Source organism: Montipora foliosa, chromosome 6 (genome assembly GCF_036669935.1).
Source record: "Montipora foliosa isolate CH-2021 chromosome 6, ASM3666993v2, whole genome shotgun sequence".
Classification (NCBI taxonomy): Eukaryota; Metazoa; Cnidaria; class Anthozoa; order Scleractinia; family Acroporidae; genus Montipora; species Montipora foliosa.
In genome coordinates, this window is record NC_090874.1 from 71,479,769 (window position 1) to 71,507,449 (window position 27,681).

The 27,681-nt window shown below is 39.9% G+C and overlaps 2 protein-coding genes across 2 annotated transcripts in view; one reads left to right on the top strand and one right to left on the bottom strand.

Moving 5' to 3' along the window:
- Positions 1 to 4,756: 4,756 nt before the first annotated feature.
- On the bottom strand, positions 4,757 to 13,949 carry LOC138006255 (protein AMN1 homolog). Its single transcript, XM_068852478.1, has 5 exons — positions 13,776 to 13,949; positions 12,887 to 13,031; positions 10,457 to 10,674; positions 9,471 to 9,527; positions 4,757 to 4,971 (listed from the first exon to the last, which is right to left on the bottom strand). The coding sequence occupies exons 1-5, from the start codon at positions 13,944 to 13,946 to the stop codon at positions 4,795 to 4,797; spliced, it is 768 nt and encodes a 255-aa protein (XP_068708579.1). The 5' UTR covers positions 13,947 to 13,949; the 3' UTR covers positions 4,757 to 4,794.
- A 7,552-nt stretch (positions 13,950 to 21,501) lies between these two features.
- The window catches only part of LOC138008334 (deoxyribose-phosphate aldolase-like), a 16,713-nt gene continuing 10,533 nt past the window's right edge, over positions 21,502 to 27,681 (top strand). Inside the window, exons 1-3 of the mRNA XM_068855650.1 lie at positions 21,502 to 21,928; positions 24,229 to 24,414; positions 25,255 to 25,409. Of these exons, the coding sequence (XP_068711751.1) occupies positions 21,526 to 21,928; positions 24,229 to 24,414; positions 25,255 to 25,409 (744 nt within the window). The 5' untranslated portion in view covers positions 21,502 to 21,525. The remainder of the gene's footprint in view (positions 21,929 to 24,228; positions 24,415 to 25,254; positions 25,410 to 27,681) is intronic.

Genomic DNA, 27,681 nt, shown 5'->3' on the forward strand with positions numbered 1-27,681 from the left:
GACAAGAGTATCTATGGGCGGCCGTCACCGCCAAAAATACGAAGTATGTCAAAGGAATATAGCAATGTCAATTGGTTCATTGGCGCAGTACAGAAGAGACTAAATGAGTTAGAAATGATGCAGCCTAAATACAAGTACTCGTATTGCCTTTTGTCAAATGGTTCACTCAAAAAGTAAACGAACTAGGAAGATATTAAATTGTCTAGTCATTTCTGTTAAATTAAACGGAAGAGACTAACTAAAACCGTTGTATGGAAATAAAGATCAGTTCATCTTCCAAACACGAACTGGTATAGTGTGTCACCAAACGGTCCGGTGTGATGTTAATAAATGGCTTGTCTTAACTTGACGTGGTTCAGTCCATCGATGTTCAGTGTAATATGAATCGCTTTAACGAAAGGTCAACACAAGTGGTTCAAAGTATCGGCAAATGATTCAATGTAATATGAAACGGTTTAACAAACGGACGATTGATTTAGCGTAATCACAAATGGCCCAGCAAAACAACAAATGGTCTGAAAAGAACTGAAATGCTACAGTCCACTAAGAAACGAATCGACCTAATATGAAATGGTTTTCCCTAATGCGAAATGAAGTAGGGAAAAGACAAATGGTTTGAGGCGACCACAAACGATTTAACCCTTTGCGTGACATAAAACACTTCGCCGAATCGCCAAAAATACCAATGTGAAATGGAACAGCCAAATGTCAAATGGAACAGCCAAGTCTAAAATGGAACAGTCCAAATGCAAGTGGGTCACGGTATCGGCAAGTGATTCAATGTTATCTGACACGGTTTAACAAATTGACGTTTGATTTAGCGTAATCATAAGCGGCGCAGCGAAACAACAAATGGTCTGAAAGGAACTCAAGTGCTACAGTCCACTAAAGGAACGGATCGAACTAAATATGAAATGGTTTATGCAAAGGAAAAATGGTTTTCCCTGATGCGAAATGAAGTAGAGAAAAAAACAAATGGTTTGGGGCGACCACAAACGATTTAACCCTTTGCGTGACATACAACACTTCGCCGAATCGCCAAAAATACCAATGTGAGATGGAACAGCCAGGAACAGCCAAGTCTGAAATGGCACAGTCCATGTGGGGTCTGACGTCAAGATCGGACATCAACTACTTAAAATTTGGCGCGAAAGCAGCTTGTTTACAACCGGGATTTCACCTGCCCTTTGTACATTTCGGTAAGTTTGCTTCTGCTGATTTTCCTTAAAATTATTTACTGCCTTCAGAGTTTCGTCGTCATGCCAAAGGAAGCATTGGTAAATTAATATTAACAGGAGCTCATGAGCTCCAGATATCAACTGTAGTTAGGATCGAAATGTTTATACACGCAATTGCAAATGCATCATCGTCTTAGCCGTATGTTTTCTGAACAGCTAGGAACAGTGGCCTGTTCCTTGTCTGCCAAACAAACAAATGTCCTGCTAAAGGTCGTCTCTGTTGAAAAGGAAAGTATTTTATAATTCACACAGGGAATTGATCATAATGAGAGTGACTACCGAGCACCGCTTCTTAATTACTAATAGCGATGGTAAGAAAAGAAATTCTAAGTGAAGGGCGAAAGGAACATAAGAAATATTTTGGTAGGAGCTCGAGTTCGTTGCCGCACACAGCGGTTGGCCGTGTAGCACTTATATTTCAACAGACTTAACTGATTAGAGTGTAATGTGAGGTGCTAAGTGTCTACCCCATATGAACCATGTGAGCGTTAGCCCTACTGATGGAAATGGGCCCACACAAGGACAGAGAAAAACTCTGACCAGGGTGGGAATTGAACACACGACCTTCGGGTTTGATCACCGCTGCTCTACCGACTGAGCTATAAGGTTAGACGGGAGCAGGCTGTGGGAAGTGCTACACGGCCAACGTTTGTAAAAACGTAATCCCTCCTTGTACATCTACATCTTCATTGCCGTGACTTTAACATCGTCAGTTCCCATATATGTGAATGACGGACATATTTTTGTTGGTTTCCTCCTTTTTTCGTTTCACTTCACGTGTATGGCGTTAGGCTGTACTCTATTTTCACATTTGATAGAGTTTAGCTCGGACAATTTCGTACAGCGCAGAGGAATACTAGAGTCGTGTTTGGCTGTAGTTGGGTCACAAGTGTTGCTCCAGACTGGCCTTTGGCGAGATAATGCAGAATGCCGTTCTCACAAAAAAAAACCCGCTTAAATTAAAACAAAATTATCAGAGTGTGCCTCAAAGTGGTTCACTGGGCAAGTAATCCAGCTGACCCCCAGAGGAGGTATGCGTCATCAGTCTCCAAATCACGTTGTCACTTGTAAAAATAGAAGACTGAAATGTTACTGGAGTAAAAAGAAATGAAATACATTTCAATATGGAACAATCTCGGACTTGAAAAGAAGTACTTTCAGGATTTCCATGCGAAGTTCCCATATTCAACAAAGATTAGAGCGAGTTTCAATCGAGTGTCGTAAAACCAAAACCAAAGTAATTGCTTTAGCCAATCAAAAAGGACGGAGACAATCCGGTAAACCACAGGCAGCCCCGGCTCGGTATACGATTTATAGACTTTGTATGAGAAAATTAACTTAGACCCTTTTAATGCTAAAATAAGTAGCAAAAGTAGAAATAAACTTCACTTACCTCTACGTACAGTTTTCCTCTTCTTTTCTGTGCAATTGGAGGGCAAACTGTGTCCGTTTTAGACGGGTTCAAGTTATGGCTTACGAATTTTTACGATGTCCTTAGTTGTCATTTCCCCTCATAAAGAGAAAGGCCAGTAACTCGCGGCGATCTCGCCCCACAAATTGCTCTCGCAACACAAAGCAACGGTCCGAATCGCCATAAAAACACCACGGCCTTACGGCCAGATAAATTTCCTATCACATCAACTCCACTCCGGCGCTTTCTATAATCTTCTCATGCGCTCGGCTAGATGTGTGGCTACGACCGTTGTAGCTTGATGGCGACTGTATTACATTCCACACTCTCCATTTTATGGCGATTCGGACCATTGCTTTGTGATGCGGGAGCAATTTGTGGGACGAGATCGCCGCGAGTTACTAGCCTTTCTTCTCAGTTTGCCCTCCGATTGCACAGAAAAGACGAGGACAACTGTACGTAGAGCTAAGTGAAGTTTATTTCTCCATTTACAGCTTATTTTAGCATTTACAAGTTCAAAGTTAATTTTCCCATACAAAGTCTATAAATCGTATACCGAGCTTGGGCTGCCTGTGGGTAAACCAACCAAAACTCGAAGTAGTTACACGTATTGGTTGAAAAGGTGGGGCGAAAACTTTCAACCAATTCCCGAGTGTAGTAATGCAAAACCAAAGCAATTTGCTAATTACTTCCGACACTCAATTAAAAAGCGCTCTAAATCATTACCAGTGAATCACAACATTTAGTCCCTAGGGACCAAAAGCAGCTTTTTATTATAGTGTAGTTTACAGTTATAGTTGAGTAGTTTTAGTTTTGATCTTTCTGTAAATAGCTGATGAATTGCCCGTGGTTAAATAAAGCTTGGATTAATTCATTACTGTTCTGTGCGAATGGCCTTCGCAAAGAGTTTCGGCCACGTAAAGAACTGTTAAATTAAGAAACCAAATTTATAATTTGTACTCTTAACAATGTTTGAATATATCTAGTTAACTAGCGAAAATTGATGTTCGGAAAACGCATCCGAAAAAAAGGGAATCATTTAGAGAACGTCAAAGTGCTGGAAAATTGGATTAAAAGGGACCCAAATTCGACAAAGGAAGTTCCGTGCTTGGGATTAAACAAACAACCTCAGCAAGTCATTTGGACAGGAAATGGGATAAATTTAGTTCCATCTGTGTACTGGCACTTAGAATAAGAATAGGAAAAAAAGCTGTCAAATACGACGGTATGAAGTCGCGTTAAAATATTGGCAAACTTCTGAAGTTACAAGGGTAGTTTTGCAGACAAATAAGTCTGCCACCTTGCTTCTTCTATGGCGATATATGAACAGTAACCGAAAGTGAGCTTTTTTGTTTTACACTGCTAAGTACCGCATTACTTATGAAGACGATTAGTTTAACAATGTGGGAGAGGCCACTGTCCTGGCAAGCGAAATATCCACTTCCGGTTTCCGTCCGTCAAAAACCTCTTTTGCTTAATTAAGCTCCCTGCTATTCACTCTGAGCAAACAGAGAAAAACAAAATGGCTTCCCGTTTCGCGTCGATTGCCGAGGAGAAAATTTTATCGATAAACGAGGCGGCTGTACCCAAAAATACTAAAAAATGGCAACTTAGTTTGGTTTGGCTGTATTTAATGGTACGTTGTTAGGTTTCGGCAGTCAGGACAATCGTATGTGTGCAGAGTTCCAGGAGATATTAACCTTTCTCCTTGGTACTCAGGTTTTCTTCCCTCATTCGAATACTCCCAGCCAATGACATCTGTCTTAGGGGGTGCTGTGCTCCTTAGGACCTCTCTAAATACTACAAATGCCAATTTTATGTGTTTGTTGTTCTATTGTCAATTGTATTGTTCAAAATGAAGCAAATTTTCAATTGGATGATTATTCCACTAGTGTGATTATGAACTAGGTGTGTTCAATTTCGGTTGACTCGTATGCTGTAAACAATGAGATCGGTAAAACACATTTTGATTGGGTTGCAGATTTTCGTGAAATTAATAGAAAAATTAATAGAAATTTGACAGGAAAGCCTCGAGTTTACTAAGCTGACCAGTGTACCGTTCGTGTGCTGTTCGACATGCGCATTGTATTGAAGACAGAACAGCCAACACTGTAAATGCAGGTTTAATCGGCTTCATCAGATTTTTCAATATATTGTCCATGATAACTGTTTCAACTGTCCAGCTTCTTCAATAGCTTGACGGGAATTGTCTGTAACGTGCGGACAGCCATCAAAGATTAAAATGTTTATTCTCGGGCAACGAGCAAGAAGGGCCTCGATACTGACATCAGTTATATGAATACAATGCGAAACTTGAACTTCCTGAAAAACAAACAAACAAACAAAAATAACAAGAACTAAGATTTCGTAAGTACTGTAGGATCTACACAGAAGTGAAGCACTACTTAAATTGTTATTAACTAAATAGCCCTGTAGGTAGCTGTTTAAGAATTAGATCATGACCGTCTTATTGTCATGCACAGCTGCAAATTCATTCCTATCCAGTTTCAAGATCAGCTGCTGCCGTGGCCGAGCGAAAAACGTTTTCCTTGATCCCTTTTTCTCCTTTCTAAACTACCTGTTGTGTCTCGTTTTTTTTTTTTTTTTTTTTTTTGGCTTTTTTTTGTTTGTAGTAAATGAAATAAAATAAACAAATAAAATAATTCAGTGCTAGCAATTCGTTTGCACATGTTGTTACTTGTTCTTAATTGATGCCAATGAAACGCGCACACAAAATTTCCACGGTCAACCTCCGCCACTCGAGCCATCTCGGTAAGTCCAATCATTCTGCCTCTACAAACGTTCTTCTCTCGAGTTTTACTGCTCAGGCAACAGATCTTTTCATCCGGAAATTTGCCTCTAGAGAGGCCGACGACGACAACTACCACGATAAAAACACAAGTCTTCATGTTTTGCTACGAACGCGTAAACTCGACAAGAAAATTCACTATTGTTGCAGAGATAGTTTTTTTGTTGAAAAAGATATATGAAAGAGACGTCCCTTTAAGAGCTGTGTTTAAAGTAAAAACCTTAGCTGTTTTGTTTTCGCCTTATCCCCGCTAATTGAAAACAGATACCGCGAAATTTAAATCTGCCGCCATTTTGACGCTTAGTTGTTTCTATGGAAATTGTGCAACCCATTCCCACGCGCGCCAAAATCGCACGCGCGTGGCTTGAACATGCGCACTCATTTGACCGCTGTGTTGGCCAGAGTCGGTATTCTTGGTGCTGACCAAAAGAAAAGCGGACTCTAGGGACGAGATTGAGTTTAAGCTAGCCACTAAAGCAGTTACAGAGAAGGCTTAAAAAAAAAAAGAAAGAAAACACGCTTTAACGAAACCCTAAAACATGACCTTTCGATTAAATAGACGAGGCATTTTCCTTTGCGATTTCGCCGCTCGTGATTAGGGACTTTTTAGAATCGGAGGACGAGGACGACTATGAGTACAACTTTCCGTTCTGAGCACGCGCACTTAGAAAAATGCCGGCCTCCAAAGCGCATGCGCATGCTCAGTACGGAAAACTCGTACTCGTAGTCGTCTTCGTCCTCCGATCTAACACTAGCCTGTTCCAGGCTCCCAGGTAGTCGAGAAAGAGAAAAAAAACACTGTGTGCGAAAAACGAGTGGGGGCTTAGGTCGAGGCAAGGCTGTTCTAACACGAGTTCTGTGAGCCTTGTCGCAAATCTATTGCGATACTACGATTGGATACTGACAACATACTACTCCACAACCGATTTAAATCTCAAAAATTAATTTCAGAGAAGCCTCTTCTAAGGGTAACCGGTCGTTCCGCCCCACGTGTTATTGTGTCAAAGCACTCATTTTAATGATCACGTCTAAGCGCTCACTTCAATGATTAGGTCTAGACTGATTTTAGAGATGAAAAATTAGGGTTCATGTATGTAAAGGTCGTCAGAATACTGTTGGGCGGAACGACCTGTATTCCTTCTAAGAAAAGGTGAGAGCAGGCAAGAGCAAGAGAATTGTCGGCAGGGAAGGGATGGTGCAGTGATGAGAGTACTCGCCTCCCAAAAATGTGGCCCAGGTTCGGTTCCCGGACCCGACGCCATAAGTGGGTTGAGTTTGTGTTGGTTCTCTTCTCTGCTTGGAGGGTTTTTCTCCGGGTCCTCCGGCATACAAAAGCCAGCATATAGTTGATTCCAACTGGCTGTAAGCTGTGCTCCAAGGTCACACATGGACCGTATAGCGGCAGCCAGAGGCGCCATAGTTTGCTTTCGGTTCGACCTTTTTGAGCTACGTTGTTGCTGTACATGTACTTGCGACGGCGATTAGCGTGACAATTATTATTATTATTATGATTATTATTATTATTATTATGATTATTATTATTATTATTATTATTATTATGATTATTATTTTTATGATGATGATGATGATGATGATTATTGTTATTATTATTATCATGATTAATTACTTCGGAACACTTCCTCTTTCCATCTTGTTGACCGGTTAACAATCATAGTAAGTTAAGACACCCCCTTCCAGAAGAATAGATAATTACAGTGTTTACGGCTCTCACTCACTGTTGCTGTAAGTACCACTGGGTGAAGTTAGTTCTACATGTATAAATGGCCGTTTTTATGCTAGAGACGTTAAAGTCGTCAAGACGCATTTGACGTCTGAGACGTTAAAGCCGTCTGGTATAAAAACGGGACGCATAAAAGTAGACAAACTAACGGTCAAAACAAGATTTTTCTAAAAAAATGACTAGGTTCTATTATCGGAAGACACTGGGCACGAGCAAACTCGGCACCAAATAAACGTTAACACACGAATATATGAGCAAATAACGTGGCGGAATTGCAGCTTCTCAAATTTATGTCTCGACGTCGCCTGGAAGGACAGATGCAAATATTTTTTTTGTGACAGAAATCAGTCTAGGAATCAGCATTTTCTGGCGATGGACGAGGACCTAGATTTAGCCTCGGCGCATGGCTTGTTTGTCTTGTCGACCAACACCCTGCTAGCAGAGCCTTTCTTTTGCTTGCTCGATTTTGGCGTTCTCGAGAAAGGCTCTGCATGAATCGAGTAAGATCTTTTTTGAATATGCGCTGCGTGTTGCCAGGATACAGTCTCGAACCCAAGCCTAATATGCCAGATCTCGCCCCCATCTTGGTTTTTTATGCCAGCGGGCTCAATTATAACCATCGGTTTTTTCACTAAACGGACGCTCGCACTGGAAAAACCGGTTTGACGAGAGAAAACAAGATTGACTAGTCCAGAAGTTCGGGCTGCGGCGGCTTCAAAGAGTTGACGCGATTCGGGCAGAGCCTACTTTTCTCCTCCTCAGTAAAGAAAAAGACAAAAGGAGGCTCTGCTCGCAGGGTGGTCGACCAAGAGAGCAAGGAAGGAACGAAGTGCAGATTAACAAAGGACTCAGGGCTAAATGCGTCCAAGTTAGGGCGTCCCGTTTTTATACTAGACGCATTTAACGTCTGAGACAGTAAAGTCGTCTGTTAAGTGCGTCTAAACGACGCACTTAAAACAAGACGTTAAAGTCGTCAGACGTTAAATGCGTCTGTCTTATTTCTCGTTTTTATACTAGACTCGTTTTTATACTAGACTCAGACTCAGTCTCAGACTCAGTCTCAGACGACTTTAACGTCTCTAGCATAAAAACGGCCAATCATACGTCATTACTAAGGATGCACATTCCAAGACAGTATATAATTTAACCTTAGGCCCGTTGCACAATCCTTGTTCATACAATATCGTTTGGAAGTTAAAGTAACTCTGTGACCGAAAATTCAATCCTTATTTTCTTTGGATTTCAAAACTATGTTAACTAAACAATAAGCGACCAAAGTTTTAAGCCTTGATTTTAGAAAGACAACTGTTTATTTTAACTGGAATTTTCCTATTTAATGGTCTGCCATTCCCAACTTTAAAATCTTGAGAGGGCTGGATCGAGGAGAAAATGACGTCAAAAGCTCACTAGTTTAAGAATGCAATGCGAGTGTACATGCAGGCTGCAGAATTAATAATACGGCACAGGAATTTCGGGTTTTCAAGGTTTTAAACTCGCGTTTTGCAAATATAATAAGCTGCATTCACACTCTGAAACTTTACAGGTACATATGTAGTGAGACTTTGACGTCATTTTTCCCTGGATCCAAGCCTCTGAGGACCGATCGGTCAGTTTTGAACGTGAGTAATGGTGGACCGTGAAATCCAAAACTTACACTCAAAGTAAACGACCTTTGGATAAAAACCAATTGAAAGCTCAAAATTTTGCCAGTCAGGTGTTAAGCAAACACACTTTCAAAATCTGAAGGAAAAAAGGAAGTGATTTTTTTTATCACAGGGGCACTTTAAAAAGAAAATTCCAGTTTCTAAAGAAACTGTAGTACTGCGTCGGTGGGAGATTGAAACAGAAATTGATTTTGTATCAAACGAGTTGATAAAGGTCGGAGGTCCGACGAAGGGCTAACGCTTGAAACGCCAGCTTTCTAAATCTTTCATGGTGGTTATTCGACCTTTATCAACTCGTTTGATAAAATCAATTTCTGCACTTTAAAAAGTACCTACATAACAATTGCAAAGAGAAGGGCATAGAGTTTCTCAGTAGTGTTGCGGTCTGGTCAAGTGTAAAGGTCACAATATCAACCATGCACTATTAATTGGAGTTACCCTTACCTACCAACAGCATGGTGAAACTCAACTCCACTCGACTAGACTCAAAATCACCAGATAAGATGAGGCCAGCTAAGATCACACAAGATTCTAATGTACTACCAAGTTCCCTTCACTGACACTTCACAAATGTATGGTATTTTCAATCACCAATATAAAATTTTACCTTGATAGACTGTTGGCATTCTCCAGTTGTTAGTTGCATAACACCATCATCAGTTACCTAGTAAGCAATTTGAAGACAAAATGACAACACTTTCAAGATAAGGACAAAGCAAGTTAAATTAAACATGTAACATTCAACAACCCTGGGGAAAATCAGTCCAGTTGAGATGATCTCATTGACAAATGAAATGAAATGACCCAACTCTGCTATTAGACTACTGCACTTATTTTTGTTAAACAAATCACATTGCTTCTCCATCGACTGGTGTATGGCCAGAAACAAGATGCATTCTCTTTTTTGTGAACATTATTAAGTGTCCCCAAACCCCTCTTGGCAAGGTAATTAGAAATTCAATCATAAATATTCAGAAAAGATGAGGATATATAAAATTAACACAACAAAAACTTTACTACGATAAGTATCCTCAGGGATTAAAAATTGAAGCGCAGCCAGGATTAGGCATATTAAAATACAATAAAAAACGTTCTCTGGCTAAAAATTTTCAAAAAGAATATAAGCTTTCGGCTGTCGATCTACAGCCTTCCACGGATAAAACGTTGAATGTGAATTAGTGAAATATATACAGAAAAGGCGAGATAAAAATGATAAAAAGAACAGAGTAAAGGTATGAAAAATGGTGGCTATTGTTTAAAAAGAATTTTATACTGATTAGGAATCGGCTTAAAGTTATTGTCAGCATGCTTGGTAGAAGAGGTGTGCCAGGCCTCTAGAGTTTTCCTAACACGAAAAGAGCCTTTGTCTATAACTCGAGAATGGTTGAAATCAATGCGATGACCGAAAGACCACGCATGTTTCGCAATGTTTGACCCATTAGCACATGTTTTTACATTCCTAACGTGTTCTTTCTTGCGGGTTTCAAAGCAACGGCCAGTTTCACCTATATAACACCAATCACAATCGGCACAGGGATCCTTGTTAAAATCCTATTTAAGATCTTTTTCGTATTGGACATCAACTGGTCCCACCTTTGTCTTGGAGATGTTGAGACTTTGAAGAAATCTACAATTCTTGGCAAGAAGATGAAGTGACACGTCAGTGACATTCACACATCCACATAAATTAAGATGTTCCAAATGGGTGCAGTGTTCAGCCAAAGCGGCAACTGCAACATCTGTTATATTAACACAACGACGAAGATACACTGTTTGAAGTTGACTGCAAGATGTGAACACTCTGATGATACCTGTTAGGTTCATGAAATAAAAATAACATAATCTTACTGGTAATTGGGATTAAACAACCATAAAGACAAAGAAGGGACGAAGCTTGAATTTTTCATTTTGGGTCCGGAGACCCACATGTCTTGCAAAATTGGGATCCCTGGGATTTTTGGAGGGTTCCAATATTTTCAGCACCCTCCTAAAGAAAAAGTTGACAAAAAAGACTAGTGGTGAACAAAATATTTTGACCTAATGTTAACTTGTCTTTATATAATTGTTGTTTTTGTCTTGACACCACTTTAACTTAAAACATATACCAGCTACAGTTTTTGGTATGGGAATTCAAAGATTGGCAGAGCGGTGTCACTGAATTATTTATCGAGGCTGTACTGTTTCTTGCAATGAAGCTGCTCTTCCAAAATGTTTGCATTCAGTAGTGAAAGCGTTTTTCTTTCTGGCCTTTGAACAATCATTGCAAATCATTGTTTACATGTAGTCTCCGTTGTCACATCTCATTTGCAGTCACTGAAAATCTATTACCCATTGATTAGTCCAAAAACAGGCCATATATTCCCTCTTTCCGTGGTTTAAGGCCCTCCTTTGACACACTATTCAAGGCATCAGTTCCATTTTTTTTCATTCGGCAACAGAAATTTCATGCTACAGTTTATAAAAAAATGATAGGATGGTTCCAATCTGGTGGACACTTTTTCCTTTCATTTCCTGAAAGTTTCTTTTTTCACTGAAACGCACGGCAGAGGATTGGGACTAGTTGCGCAAGAGCCTTCTGGTTGAAGTGACACCAGATTTCCATAGAAAAAGTTACTTCAAAGAACCAAAAACTGCAATTTTTTGTAGGGCTCTTGACTTAAAAAAAGCTTCCTTAGCAACCACTGTGACTAAATTGTGAGCCACCCCCCTTAAACATGACCATAAATAATTATTTTGCTTTCAAAATGCAGTGTGTGAGAGTGTTCGTTTAAAATGGCATGCCCCAGACACCCTTAGAGAAAGACCGCTCATCATGATACTGTCGGTTACTCGTGACTACTCAAAATAGCCGTCAACAAAAACCCCTGCAGCTGTATTAAAAGAGCTGTCATCTTACTGAAGTGTTCATTACGACAGCTTCCAAGATAACCAGTAAAGCAATAACAAACAAAGAAGCAGGAAGAAAACTAGTTGGTAGAGTAAGGACTTCATACACGTAAGCAACAAGAAAACTAATTTGGCCCCAATGGATGAGTAAAATCATCTGGTGCAAGACAGTGTAAACCCCTAAACTGGCATCCAATGAAATGTAAATTTCTAAAATTGTCTGGTGTTAAAAAGGGATGGTGCAGTGGTGAGAGCACTCGCCTCCCACCACTGTGGCCAGGTTTGATTCCCGGATCTGGCGTTATATGTGGGCTGAGTTTCTTGGTTCTCTACTCTGCTCTGAGAGGTTTTTTTCCAGGTACTCCAGTTTTCTCCTCTCCTCAAAAACCAATATACATGTAATTTGATATGTATTAATTTGATTTGATTTCATTGGTGCACGACCCCACAAGCTATTCAGCTTTAAAAATTATTGTATGAAAATAAAGTTCCTATTATTATTAAATTATTTTTATCATTATTATTATTATTATTATTATTAGAAAGAGAAAAATGTACAAGTGTCACCCCTACATTTTGGAGGAAAAGGGCCCTAAAAATCCAATGGTAAAATTTAAGAACTGTCTTCAGCATATATTATATCATTTCATAGTACATACATTTGGTAAGAAGCTTAAGCTTGATTCTGTGGATTAAGAACATCCCTAACACTTGTTTGGAATAGGCCCTATGCATGACTGTGTCACATGACCTTGTCAATTATAAAAATGGTCGTGGTACAAAAGAGATGCCAGAAATGGACTTGCCACCCAGCAGCATCTGTATAAATCTCAGTAAGTTTTTAAAGCATGAAAATCAATATAAAATCTATAACATAAATGGCAGTGGCCTCGAAATTGACAATCTTAGTAATTTCATCATGCTCTTTTCATTTCTGACATCTGTTTTGTACCATGACCATTTTTTTAATGATTGACAAAGTCATTTGACACGGTCATGAAAGGAGCCTATTAATCTTTGAAAAATTTACAATATATTTTTCCCAACCACTTTGCTTATTATCTCACCAAGCGATAGTCAGCAGTTCCAGCCCTTTAGGTTCTCCAAATGAACACCACACTTTTGTATCAAGCTTACCTTCAGAAGTGATATCATCCCTTGGATTCTTGGTAGCATTTAAGTCGAGTTTTCTTAAATTCTTACAAATGCAAAGTGAGCGTAGTCCATTGTCTGATATCCTGCACTCGCACAATTCTAAATCTCGTAAGGCAGGATGCAACACCTATAAACATTTTACAATTTTGTTTTATTTTCTTTCTTTCACATGAACTGAGATTACAAAAAAAGTAAACAGTTTGCATGTACATTAAATCCCCCATCCCCTCCCCCCCCAAAAAAAATTAACAAGGAACAATAATATTAAAGGCAAGGGTTATGCAACAAATTAGCAATGACTGTGTCAATTATTATTATTATACATTGGTGTCACCAGCTCGATTTTGATTGGCTATAAGCACAGTACCTACAGACAATAGATTTTATATACATTGTATGTAGAATTGATGTCATACCTACAGACAATAGTTTTATGCATGCAGAAGAGACGTCATTTAACACACTAACCAGCAGAGAAGAGAAAAGAAGACTCTGCCAACTGCAGAAACATTCTTTGATTTGCCACTCATCCAAAGAAATGGATGGGTCAGTTCAGCTTCGGCAGATAACACAAACTTTGGGCTTGATAATTATTGCTATCATGCTCAACCTCATCCAATAATAATTGTTAATTACAGGCCAGAGGGAATCATGGATAGGTTTGCCTGATCTTTTTTGATAGTTTGAATGAAACCGCAGAGAACAATTAATGTCAGTCAGTGCCTGATGTGAATAAAATTATTGTTTCATGATCATCGTGCTTTGCACATGGCACACTAGCCAGTACTGTTATTGCACATGACGTTGTTAATGTATAATAGAGAGATATAAGGTTAAATTGCGCCAAATGGCCTGAGTTTGCGAAACTCACCATCGTGATATTTGTGTCTGTTAGTAGGCCTCGTTTGGATAATAAATGAACCAGTTTGGTCTTTATCTCAACTGGAAGCGCATACAATGATGTCTCGTGGTCTGGCAGTTGACAGGCCACAGCTCTCAAACAATGATTTTGTAAACTACCAACGGCACCGAAAACCGCCATTATTTTAAAGTAATGCCGCTGTTTCTATTCTTTTGTGCGCTGGCTCATGGTGAGCCAGCGAAGGGACAGACCATAACGAGGGTAGCTGCTCCCAGCCGGGTGAAAAGCCGGGTGTATTTGACTGAGAGTCAATTTTGATGAGGGAGGAATAGTGTCAATGATTAAAAGCATTCTTACAAATCTCATTATTTTGAGAGAAACGTCAAGCTCAATTAATGGTCTGAAGTTTTGAAATGTTTCATGATCGAGAGATGACTCTTTTAACAACTGGCAACAGAAAGTCCAAGAAGCCTCCAAAAAGAAGCTAAAAAGAGCTCGGCTGATATAACAGTGAGGGGGACGTATACAAAACATGGACCCCAGGTCCATGGACCATTTCTGTGGACCCGGTCCATGGACCCCTTCATGGACCCGGTCCATGGACCACCCCTGTTGACCACCCCTGATTTTGTGATGTTAAAAGCAGAAAAATCTGTAATAGAGAGTGAGAAGTGATCCTCGCACTTATCTGGACAATTTCATCAATTGTCTCTCATAGACACCTGAAAATTTCAGGAGGAACCCATGACCCCTGCGATGTGAGGACGGTTGGGGCCACCGGTCAATTTGTTGGGCTCGTTTGTTCCGGTGAAGGACTCGATGAATTAAATGATATGAATGTATATTTGAAGTGCGGGACAAATCTCAAGAAACTAACTTGATGTCATAACCGAGTGTTTTTTTTTTGGGGGGGGGGGGGTGGTGGTGGGGGGAAAGGTAGTCTGATGCTAAATGCCGTGACATAGGTCGTAGTCATGGGTTCCAGCTTAAGGACGGTGCCTACTAATTCAGAGGTATTTTTGCCCCGATTTGTGATTAGGCAGGAAAGGTAGATCTTAACAAGTGTTAGTGAAATCCAAAAAGAAAATTGGGGGTAACCACGCATTTTTCAAAGATAATTCATGAACAATATTTGTAAAAAGCGCTAAAATACAAAGCAATGTATGGCGTTTTTTCTCAAATTGAAGCTCAATTATCTCTAAAGAATGCATGGTTACCCCCAATTTTCTTTTTGGATACCAAGAGTACTTACGAAAACCTACTTTATCCCAATAGTTTTAAACCGCGCAAAAATATCCCTGCATTAGTAAGCATCGGCGATAGGAAATCCGAGTATCTGGAGATGCGCAGAACGTATGCGCAATAACAATAGTAGGCACCGTCCTTAAATTGTCCAGATAAGTGCCTGTATCGCTTCTCTTTTTCGTCCGAAGATTTCTCTGCTGGTAACTTTACAAAATAAGGAGTGGTCCAAAGGGGTGGTCCATGGACCTGGGGTCCATGTTTTGTATACGTCCCAGTGAGGGAATATATTATAACCAATGGAAGGTTTGATTCAAGGGCACAACTGTGTTAAGTCAACAGTTAACTTAATTAACCAGTTCCACAGATGTGACAAGCTTCAAATTTGCTAAACTTGCAACAAGACAATAATAGATGCTCAGGAAAATGTCAAAAACGGTCATCATACTTGCGAATTTTACAGCTGCAGGACCCTGCAGCTAGCAGTTCCGTCAAGTGATTCGTCATCGTCAGAATTTGCCCATATTTTTTCGTAGGTTTTATTATGAAGCTCTTTAATCTAAATTGAAAATCATAGTTTTGGGATCAGAGCGATTTTTTTAAAAAAGATTAGAAAATGATGCCTTGTACGATCAGAATTGCATTTATTTTTCAACTAAAGTTCGCAATGCACAGGGTCCATTCAGTGTCCATTAACTCACCAAAAACGCGTGGTCTGGAAATGAGTTAATTAAAGAAGAGTTCTTTTGTTTCTCAGCTCTAAATTGCCTACAGAAGACAGACCACAACACCGGAAACAGCGTGCCCACTCTTAGCGACAAGTGTGTGGGTTCTTTTACGTGCCACAGGATTATGAACATTGAAGGGTTGTGAGACCGGACCTCCGGCTTATCGCTCTTATCCGCGAGAAGACTTGAGAGTCTAACCATTTGCAGATGTAGTTACAAAGGCAGCACTCTCCTGACCCTGAATGACAGTCCGGTGCCCAATCAACTGAGCCACCGGTGCGCGGTGGCTTATCAAGGGAGCTCTCACAAAACCGTGTTGTACTTACGACAAGATCATGAATATTGCCATTCACACCGTTAGGACTTGATAGCTAGAGGGCTCGACAACCTTATACGTGGTGTTTCCGCATATCAACTGAGTTCAGTGATGAAGGAAATAATTTAATGTTTATTTGAAGTGTGCGTTATAGACGAAAAATTGAAGTGATAACTCCCACTTATCAGGACAATTTGAGCAATTGTCCCATATAGACACCTGAAAACTCGGGAGGCTTCACGGGATTCGAACCCACCAAATTGATCTGATACCAACTGAGATATGAAGCCACAAAGTTGGGAGCAGGTCAATTTGCTGGGCTGACACATGAGCCATCGCAGAGGTCATGGATTTAAATCCCGTTGACGTCGCCGCCTGAATTTTTCAAGCCGGTATTCTTTACTCTGAATCAAAACTGATAATGGGGCTCAGTTCATTTCAGAAGAGATTTACAAAAGAACATTGATCATCAAACCTTCACTCAGCTTTGTTCTCAGGCAAGTGGCGAGGTCGAGGGACAAAAGCTGCAACCTCCACAGAGCCATCAGAATTGCACAAAAAAAGAGAAAAAGAGTGGCGTAAGGAGCTGTTAAAATTCCTCATGGCACATCAAACAATCCTCATGCTACAACTGAAGTGAGTCCAGCTCAGCCGTTAATCGGGCATGACATTCGCACCAAAATTCCCAGCCTAACTATACTGGGACGTTCTCAGACGGCAACAGATAGGATAGCCCGTGAAAATGACGGAATGTCATTTGGAACAGGGAGATCAAGTCTTACTCAGGCAGACTACAACGGAAAGCTAGACACACCCTTTGCACAAGAGCCGTACAAGGCAAGCAAGGAAACAAGGTAACCGTCCAATCAAGCGAAGGGGCAAAATACGGTCGGAATGTTACTCTTTTCAAGAAATACCACTCTGAGTTGTTTGATAATGTTGACCTAGTAGTATACCTAGGGCCTGCCAAGGAATCTAAACCAGAGCCAACCCAAGGAGCAGGAAGGGATTCCCATTGAGTGGACTCTCAACTTAGGAGACAACGTCGTTCCCAGGGCCTTCATTGTCGTTGGGAACGAGGTTACCTGGGAGATCCCAGGGATCCCAGCGGGAGACGCGGCCTCCCACACACTTGATACACTTTGCGCGCGAAACAAACAAAGGGCCGCCAATTTTAACCAATCTGAAGACGCCATGTTACGCGTGACTGATTCTGGCGTGTTTTTTCAGGGACATGACAACTGATTTTCGCGGGAACGGGTATTCTAAAAATAGACTCCTTTGTAACTGTGCTGAGGAGCCCACCTATGCCATAAGCACACTCTTATCTAATTCACTCTTACGTTATTGACGTTTAACATTTGGGATTTATTTTATTGATTGACTTTGTCATGTTTATTTTTTCGTGTTAATGATTCTCCTTGCACTCATTTAACCATTTTCAAGGCTGACGATGAGGGGAATTGTAGTGTATTGCGGACCTATGTTATCCAGGGAACAATGCGTTACGCGATCGATGTGTTTATCTAGCTATAGTTACAGAGTCGCTACATTGTTAGTGGTGATTTTTGTTTTGTTTGTATAAATTCAAAACAAATTTGTAACTAATGCGCAAAGAACAACGCTTCTTAATTAATTAAGCTTTTCTTTTAATAATATGCTAATAAACTGTCAAATTTAGGTTTTACCTAATTTCAAGTATTTGCATTTAATTAACTTTGTACCTTAATTGTACGTCTCGATATATCAATATTCAGGCATGGCTACGAGGCTTTATGGTCAAATTTCACGGCCCAGTTCCGGTTTCTTTGTCTTACAAGTCTCAAGGGAGATTTCTTAACAACATAGTATTCAAATCTAACAATAAAGCCTCGTAGACAAGTGTGAATGTTAGGGAATTTAAGATCTACGACGCGACGGCAACGAAAACGTCACAAATTTTGCATATTTAATGAGCAAAAACAATAGCTTTGCGCGCTCTGTGCTCTGTACGTGTATTTTTCATTTTTGTACATTTCTTTCACTCTTTCGGCAAATCTGCAACGTGAAATGACCAATTCTCAAGTTTTACGGAGAACGTGAAAGCAAGGCAGCGAATTTGAATTTTCTGTTGTAGCTTCAACCATAGTTAATGCATAGAGATGCTTATGAAACTAGACAAGTCTGTTTGGTTCATGTTTTTGTCTGCATTTTTGGTCTTGACGGTGCACAAAACACACCCTTTTTCGAGAAGATAACCAATCAAATCTTTCGATCACATTATTCGCAACTAATTTGCGAACATGTGCGAAGCAAAAACAAAAGATTGTGCACCGTCACGTTCAATTCAACATCGATTGCGACAACAGTGTTCTCGCTTGAAGGTTGAAGGTTGAAGGTTTTAAGGTTTCATAACAAGTCCCTCGATTAACTATGCTTCAACACCGCACCTCCTAATCCAGTTCATGGAAAGTTGCGCTAGTTTTTAGAAGTTAGACAAGCCGACATAATGACAAAAAAGATTAATAACCCTGAACTTGCAATTTTAAATGACGTTTTCGTTACCTTCGCGTCGTAGATCTTTAACCACTCCGTATTGATATATCGAACGTGGCCTATTGTGAAAGCCAGTTACAGCCTGTAGTTAGAGCGGTTTTCAATTGAGTGTCGAAAGTAATTAGCGAATTACTTTGGTTTTGCATTACTTCACGCAGTGATTGGTTCAAAGTTCTCCCGCCACTTTTTCAACCAATCAGAAGTGAAACCAAAACCATTCGTGCACACTTTCTCGCGCTTTGTGTCGGCTACGTGTAATTAGTTCGAATTTTGATTGGTTTACTGGATTGTCTCAGTGCTTTTTGATTGGCCAAAGTAATTACTTTGGTTTTGGTTTTGGTTTGAAAACCGCTCTAATACCATTTTTGCAGTAGTTGCTGCTGGTTAGTTGTTGTTGCTGTTGTAAACCTGAACAGTTGTTGTACAGCTGCATAGTTTCTTGGTTGCTTACTTAGTTGAAGAAACTCAAGAATATAACTATGATCGTGCACGTGTAGTTAGCATTGTTGTTCCCCTGGGCTAGCTACCTACATCCCAATCGTCCAGAAAGGTTTCTTAACGATGCCTTTCAACCAATATTCTGCTTGTGTCTTTGACTTCAAAAAACAGTTCAGTTGATACGAAAGAATTTCTTCTCGTCGTGGACTGAAATAAAAGAGCAGCACACTCAGTTCTTCAACTGTAAATTTCATTTCATAGAATTCAATCTTTCTGCGCGGTATATTATTGCCAAACTCATACACCTTATTCCAAAATGGCCGCCATTTAAATATTCTTTTGTTTTTATTCAAATAAGCCCTTGATGCCTCGTTCTTAAGCTTAAAATTCAAAAGAATATCTTATCTTGAACGAGGCAACAAGGGCCAATTTGAATCCGCATAAATCAGCGGCCATTTTGGAATAAGGTGTATGATCCCCGGCAAAATTCATTTCGCAAGGTCACCACTTCCTGTTCGAGTTCGAGTCTGTTCAGTCTTTTCATTTGCAATGTTAGTTAGTTAGAGGGACCTTAGCACCAAGCTCACAAAGAATCGCGTAACACAAATTTTATAAGGGTTTGTATGGGGAATTTAACGATCGTTATTTAGAGCATTAAAACAGAAATAAAAATACATCACAATTTGTTACCTTGCCTCCTTGTCTTATTTATGGTATGTTCTTAGCATTTCTGACCGTTTCAGCGCGTTTCTAACGAGTTTAGTTCTACCGTTGCTCTCTCATATATATAATAAACTGAATAAATAGAGAAAGAGAAAACAGCGAACTCACAACCCACTGGAATCGCGCTGAAATGGCCAAAGTACACCACAGAAACACTGATAAGGTATCAAGAAGGTAAGGTACGGCAAGTTGTTGGATTCATCTTCTTTATTTTCGATTCCTAAACACCGTTCGCAAATTCACGTCCAAAACCCTTATGATTTTAGGGGTACTGAATGATCCTTCAAGTTTTCAAATGTTCGCCGCAATTTGGCCGTTGCTCGATTTGCTCGCAGACTAATTAGACGAGTGCTCGCTCACTCGTGCTCGCAATAATTTCCCAATTGTTCGCAAACTCGAATTCTCGTTGAAATCTGCTCGATTGCTCGAAATATGGCAAATCGTTCTTCGACGATGTTTTGGTACAGAGGTAATGCTTCAGTACACTGATCCGAGGGAAAATGGTCAATAATCCATTGGATTACGCAAATCATATAATTTTATTAATTTCTTTTTATTAATTCGATCTACAAAGAAAAATATTACATAACTTCAACTTCTATGAACTACAATAAAATACGGACTACAGCGTTTAATTTCAACAGATCTCACATCATCGATCACTTACTTCTGTGACGATATCCAGTAGATTAGACAGTCCTCAAACTTCGGTACCACAGGTTAGCAGAAATATAAAAACAGGTCAATGAACAAACAGGTTAGCATAGATCCGTTGGCAAAACGTCCCAGAAAAAGTGAACTTTTCTCGTGTTATCCGGTCTTAATAATGTTACTAATCTCTAAGGTATTAAGGCAATCAAATGTCAATCAAGGAATCAATTAACAGAATCAAATAATCTATTTTTAACAGAACACACGCCGTATAAACTCTGTCAAGTTTAGGTAAAAAAAAAGTCACTGTTTACGAGCCAGAAGGCCCATCAGGCCGGCGCTTATCTCGGGCAACCCTAAAACCAGGAATCCGGAATCACAGGTCATTGTTTTACCAATACAGAGAGTAAAAACTATCCTAAACATTCATAAAAGCTAACCTTAGGCCTAAAAACGTTTGTTTAGGCCTAATTAGGCCTAAGGGTAGCTTTTATGAATGTTTAGGAAAGTTTTTACTCTCTATTGGTAAAACAATGACCTGTGATTCCGGATTCCGGAATCCAGGTTTCAGGGTTTCCCCTTATCTCCGGTTTCCGTAGCATGAAGCGACTAGGAGTATTTCTACTCCCCCATGGATGGGATGCTAGTCCATCGCAGGGTTACCCCCAGCATTAAATTCGCTGGTACCCATTTATACACCTGGGTGGAGAGAAGCACCGTGAGAGTAAAGTGTCTTGCCCAAGAACACAACACAATGTCCCCGGCCAGGGGCCCGTTTCTCGAAAGTCCCGAAAACTTTTCGGGCCCGAAAAGCCATTTGTGAAATTGCCAACCGCTTGTTTTGGAAAGCCGATCTTTTAACATGTTTTCAAGGCAACAAAAAGAAAAATAACTGTGAAGTTTGAGGTATTAAATACTCTCCGTTCTTGAGATACAAAGGGAATTGTGACACCCGAAAACGGCCCGTAAAGTTTCGGGACTTTTGAGAAACGGGCCCCAGGTCCCGAACCCGGAGAACTCGATCCGGGTTTAGATAAAAGCGGTAAAAGCACAACCGTAGAGGGTCTGCACGTGGCCTGGACACCTCTACAGGGAGGACTGGGCACCAATTCTCGTGAATTTCAACATGTCTGCTCATTTGATTCGGAATCCTGGTATTCCCCTTGATTTGGAGTGGATAGAAAAGACACGAGTAAATCTTCCTGCCGTCAAACGACGCGCAGACACGCTGAAAACGCGACGATCGATAAAGAAGCAATGGCAAGCAGCTTGGCTTCTCCGTGCTGTGACATGCATCGATCTTACAACTCTATCAGGTGACGACACTGCGACCAATGTAGCTCGCTTGTGCTTCAAAGCGCAAAATCCAGTGCGACAAGACTTGCTGGAGAGCATGGGAATGGCAGACAGGGATATAACGACTGGAGCTGTTTGTGTTTACTCATCTCGTGTGCCTGATGCCGTGAAAACTCTTAAAGATATCGAGTCCAAAGTTCCAGTTGCTTCAGTGGCAGCAGGATTTCCAGCGGGTAGGAACTGATTCATTCATTCATTTCTTTATTATGCACTATTTAAAAATTTTACATCGATTACAAGATAGATGATACTATATTAGCACTTAATAGAAAATAAAGATAATACATAAAAGTAACAAAATAACCAAAAAGATAGGTGCGTGGTAACCAGAGAAGAGTAATATGAATATATAGATGTGCTTACATTACAGATAAAAATAAGTAATAAAAAATTATTGCACTTTTCAAAAATTACAATTCGGTTATTCAGTTATTTTGTGTAAGTAAGAGAACTTAACTGAGCTTGGAATTTTTGAGATTATAGGCTACATTCTGGAATATCTTTCCACTTTTCCACAGAAGCCATTGGTCTACAGTTATCTAATCTGCATATGCTCTTGCCTCCCAACATACCGTAGTTCACTTGTTTGCCACAGCTCTGAAGTGGACTGGTAATCTATAATTGTTTCTAACTAGATTCACGTTGATTCCTAATGAAAGTTACTGTTGAGGAACTATTAAAGTAAAATATAAAAGCAACACTGACTGTACCCCCCATAGTGAATGTGGTCTCTGGCCTTCCCCATGAACCCAAGAGATCCCCATTGAGGAATATTAGGCCCACACTTTCCAGGGGAAGGGAAGAAGAGTAACCCTGGGAATGAGGTTGGGCTCACACTGATTTGTTTTTGTTTTCAAATGCTGTATTGTCAAAATGTGTAACATTTGGTTAACTGTACAATATGTTAATGTGCTGGTTTGCTTTATGGGATCAGGGTTGGACATAAGCACTCGCTCGCTCGCCCAGGCAAGTGTCTAAAGTGTCGGGCGAGTGTAAATCATGGATCACTCGCCCGTTTGGCGACTACGATTTTCGTCACCAAGAAATTATTTAAATTGCGAAGAAACACTGCTTTTTGTATTCCATTTTGCCAAGAAAATCCCTAAACATAAACTTACCATTTCTATTTTACAAAGTTTTATATTCTGAACTGTCTAATAAACTGGCGCTATAAAAAGACAACACTGGGCTTTTCGTAAATAGACAGATTATATGAAATATGGCTTCCTGGTCAGTGATACTGCTGGTCACTATCGAGCTATCAGTGACCATGCAAACATGGCGCCTTAAGACCTCTCCTCAGAAGAAAAGACACGTTTACTCGCAAACTGCAGTGATCTCTCTTGGGATTTAAGGTCTTTAAGGACAGTGCCTACTATTGTTATTGCGCATACGTTCTGCGCATCTCGAGATACTCGGATTTCCTATTGCTAGTGCTAATTAATACAAGGATATTTTTGCTCGGTTCAAAACTATGCGGAGAAAGCAGAACTTATCGAGTGATCTTGGTATCCAAAAAGAAAATTGGGGGTAACCATGCATTTTTGAGAGATAATTGGGCTTCAATTTGGAAAAGAATGCCATACATCGCTTTGTATTTTAGAACTTTTTACAAATATTGTTGATTAATTATCTTCGAAAAATGTGTGGTTACCCCCCATTGTCTTTTTGGATTTCAATAACGCTTGTTAAGATCTGCTTTTCCCACATATTCAGTAAACCGTGCAAAAATACCTTTGAATTAGTAGGCACCGTCCTTAATAGAATTTTTCATCGAAGTAATAATCCTCGGTCTGCCACGTGCTTGACGACGTTGAAAGCAAATTGTTTTCCCGTACTTTCCCAGCACTCTGATCAATGCGTGCCGAAACTAAAACAGACTTCCTATTTACTTTAATAGCCTTTCAGTGTTGAAGTAAATTTCAATGGTATTAAATAGTAAAACTAGTTTATAGCAGTATAATACTGCTATGCTGTAGTCATAATAATATTATTATGACTATGGGATAGCAGAATAGCAGTTAATTAAGGGAGTTTGTGAGAAGATAGTGTGGTTCTCTACGGTTACTTACTTCTAAGTATCAAAAAACCTTGAATTGGTTAGGGTTCACTGCACTTATTAGTTTGCTCTTTAAGCACATACATGTATTTTTGCTCTGGAGCAATCAAAGTGAGTGAGCTGTAGCAAAAATAAATCAAAATCTGAGGCAAATCTGTGCAAAATCTTGAGCATTTTGCTTTTGACCAGAACAAACTGCAGACTGACCAGAATTCATTGTTCTGTGCAGGAGCCTAGGTTTGAGCAGTAAAACACAGTGACGAACAATAAATTATTGACCTCTTACCCATAGTCCCCATCCCCTTGGGGTGAAACAAATAAAATTAATGCTACCTGCATACACCCTACGTTACTTCCATGGTGAAACTTTTCCAGAACATTACATGTAAGATGATGGGCTTGTGGTTTTATCAGGTCAAACACCTATAAAACAGAGACTGGAAGAAATAGAATGTGCTGTGGCATCCGGTGCAACGGAAATAGACATCGTGATCAGCAGAGCATTTGTACTAGAGGCAAACTGGAAAGCACTTTATGATGAAGTGATGGCGATGCGCAAGGCCTGTAGGGAAGCTCATCTAAAAACCATCATTGCAACAGGTACTGCAGTTTTATCTTGTCATGTACATATATGTGGCAAATCAGGTGACTTGATGTACTGTGGTTATTCCAGAATTGTAATACTAAACAGATAAAACGTGTTTTTGATTGGTCAGTGGCGAATGCATATTAATTGGTTTCTGAGTGCAATGGAGGTTATACATACCAAAGTTGCTATGGAAACACAGTGATGGAGTGATTATTTTTGTTGAGTACACAATAAATGAAAAATCATATGAACTTGCTTGTGCATTTTGTGATTTATGGTCACTTGTGATGTTTTGAAAATTCTTAAGGAGCCTCAAAAGGGCTTCCCCATTGCCAACCCTTTGTGTTTGTTGTAAAATCTTTAATGGGTTGTTAGTGTTCTGGGCCCAGTTGTTCAAAACCTTATTAAGGTATTCCTGAAATACTGGAAACTTAAGTTGCAATTTAAATTCTGATTAAGGTTCCCGCAAGATTTTTAGTCTTCACTTTTGAGTTAGAACCTTGCTTTCCTTCAGCATAAAATTAGAAGCTTACAGCTTCTTGGACAGGCAAAATTCGAGCCTCAGTTGGATTTTTTTCGCTGGTTAGCTTTCATTGGCTTTTTGAACGACTATAGCTGCAGATCTTAAGGGACTCTCTTTGATCTATTTTTCAAGCTTACATCTGATTAGTAGCCTGCATCTTCTGGACACGTGATTTTGACGACGTGAAACTAATTTGATATTAGGATTGTCATGCATTCAGTTCATATTTTTGTATGTATAACCCTTAAATTGCATAAAGATCATCAATTTAACTGATACTTGTTATTTTATCGATGTTTGCGTTCGTTATAATATGTAAATCCTTTAGGTGAACTGGGCTCACTGACCAATGTGTACAAAGCCAGTCTGGTTTGCATGATGGCGGGTTCAGACTTCATCAAAACATCCACAGGCAAGGAATCAGTTAATGCAACGTTTCCTGTGGCGTTAGTCATGGTGCGAGCTGTCAGGGATTACTACCAGGTAACTTAGGTTTATCATTTTATAGCAAGACTGATAACAGGCCCTTCGAAGTTAGAGTCCTGAACGTTCCGAATCATATTAGGGAGCTTAAGGTGGCTCAAAGCAGTTTCCAGCACTTTGCACGACGTAGATTTTTGATGGGTCATAATTACTACTCTTTATCAATTGATGCTACAATTATGGTATCAAAATACTGCCCAATCACAAAAAAAATTCAGTACATGGGGTTCAGAGCCGTCTTAATTTTTCGAACATTTTTGGTGGCTCTGAACCCCATGTACAGAATTTTTTTTAAACTTTGTCAAAACTTGCATCTTATCCTGCTAATCAAAATTCTGTTGTAACTAAAAATTTCACCGTGCAGTTTTTGAAATAGAAGCGCTCAAAGCTGAAATTAAGGGTGTTTCTAGCAGGTCATAGTATTGCTATGGTAACCTGTTGTATCACAAAAATAATACCAACGCATTCACCAGTGATTGGGCAGTTTTTTGATACCATGAATGTAGCATCAACTGATAAAGAGTGGCTATAATGACACATCAAAATCTAAGTCTTGGAATGTGTTGGAAACTGTTTTGAGCCACCTTAAGCACGGGCGTTTTTGACACGCGGACGGCAACCGGAAGTGAGCCATTTTCCCTTTTAACTTGTCTTCACACAGCCACATTTACATTGCTAAGTTTCTTTCTCCCTTAGAGATGATTAGTATAAAAATCTGGGAGACACAATTGTCCTGGAACGCGAATTGGTCTCCTTCAGTTGCCGTCCGCGTCTCAAAAACGCTTGAAAGGAACCAACCGGGAGAGAATTATGACAACCAAGGTAAGGTTGTTTTTCTTCATGTCTGAAGCAGTTGCCTTGGCTGACCTTAAAAAAAAAAAAAACTGCTAGCAGTGTATTTAACTGCACCTTTCAAAAACTTGCAAATTCTGAAGTTGAACTGTTGAACAACTGAGTCATTTTTTTAATGCCGCTGATCCTTTATGGGGCTGTTAACATTTTGGTTGACTGTTCAAAACACAAACTGAGAAACTCGATTGAAATCCGCCAATCACAATGCAGAATGTGACTGACCTTTGATTTGGGTTGCTACTGTCAGTAGCGAAAAGTGGTGAGAACTAAAACTGTTGGTTGAAATTGTAACAGAGAGACTATCGTGCAGCATCAGTTAATCACACTCGTGTAAGGCTTAATTTCAGCGCTTTAAATTTCCATCAGTCAAAAAAAAGAAGTCATTAGTCGCCAGCTTGTACTCTTTGCTGTGCACCTCTTGAAGACATTAAAGTGCCTATGACTTTTTACCTTTAAGAAGAAAAGTTTAATGCTACGTTGATACACTTTTTCCAAAATTATTCGAGGATTCCACGTTCTTTATGTTTTTTTTGGCACATCTAAGTAACCCAGATTTGATTGAGGGCGAAGGGGGACTGGAACCTGTGACGTAACAGGAGTAAGTTGTCACCTTGCTGGTAGTGAAATGTCAGTGAAATGTTGGTAGAGTGCAATTTCGTTTCATTCGTTATCTTTTAATACAAAAGAGAACTTATACTGTCACTTACCATCTCAGTAGTAAATAGTCCTGTTCCGGGACTCCCTCTTACCCCGCCCTGAAAATGGGCCTGGAACCCAGGCGGGAAAAGAGAGAGTCCTGTATTACTTGCAAGCGCATGCTCGGAACGCCGCCACTTTTTCCCCCAAAACTGGGGGAAAAACCATATTTGGAAAGAGATTCCTAATTTGGGCATAGTTTATTTGGAGTGTTTTTATACTGAAAACATGGCGGATAATGTGAAAGGAAATTTATGTTGCCAAGTTTCCGGAGGCATTTGATTTTGCATTTGAGAAATGTCAGTTTAACTTTGTGCCCAAGGCGGAAAAACTTCAAGCTATCCATGCAGTCGTTATATCAGTAATGATGTTTTTGTTAAAGAAGCAACAGGAGTTGGCAAGTCTGTTTGATACGTTGAAGTGATGTTTGTGATGTTTGTGATTTTCTCTTCGATCCGAGAGCGATGTTACAATGTAGTTCTAAATCAGTCCTTCTAATCGTGAGTCCCTTAAAAGCACTTACGGAAGATCAGATTTATGACATACGAAATTGTGGAATTTCGCGCCTGAAACTTCACGGTGAATTCCCAACTGAACAGGATTTTGGCACAGACAAATATCAAATTTTGATATGCTCTCCCGAGAGTCTTTATGAAGAATCCGTGCGAGAACAGCTGCGGAAATTGCAAAAAAATATCGTACGCATGGCTGTTAACGAGGCCTA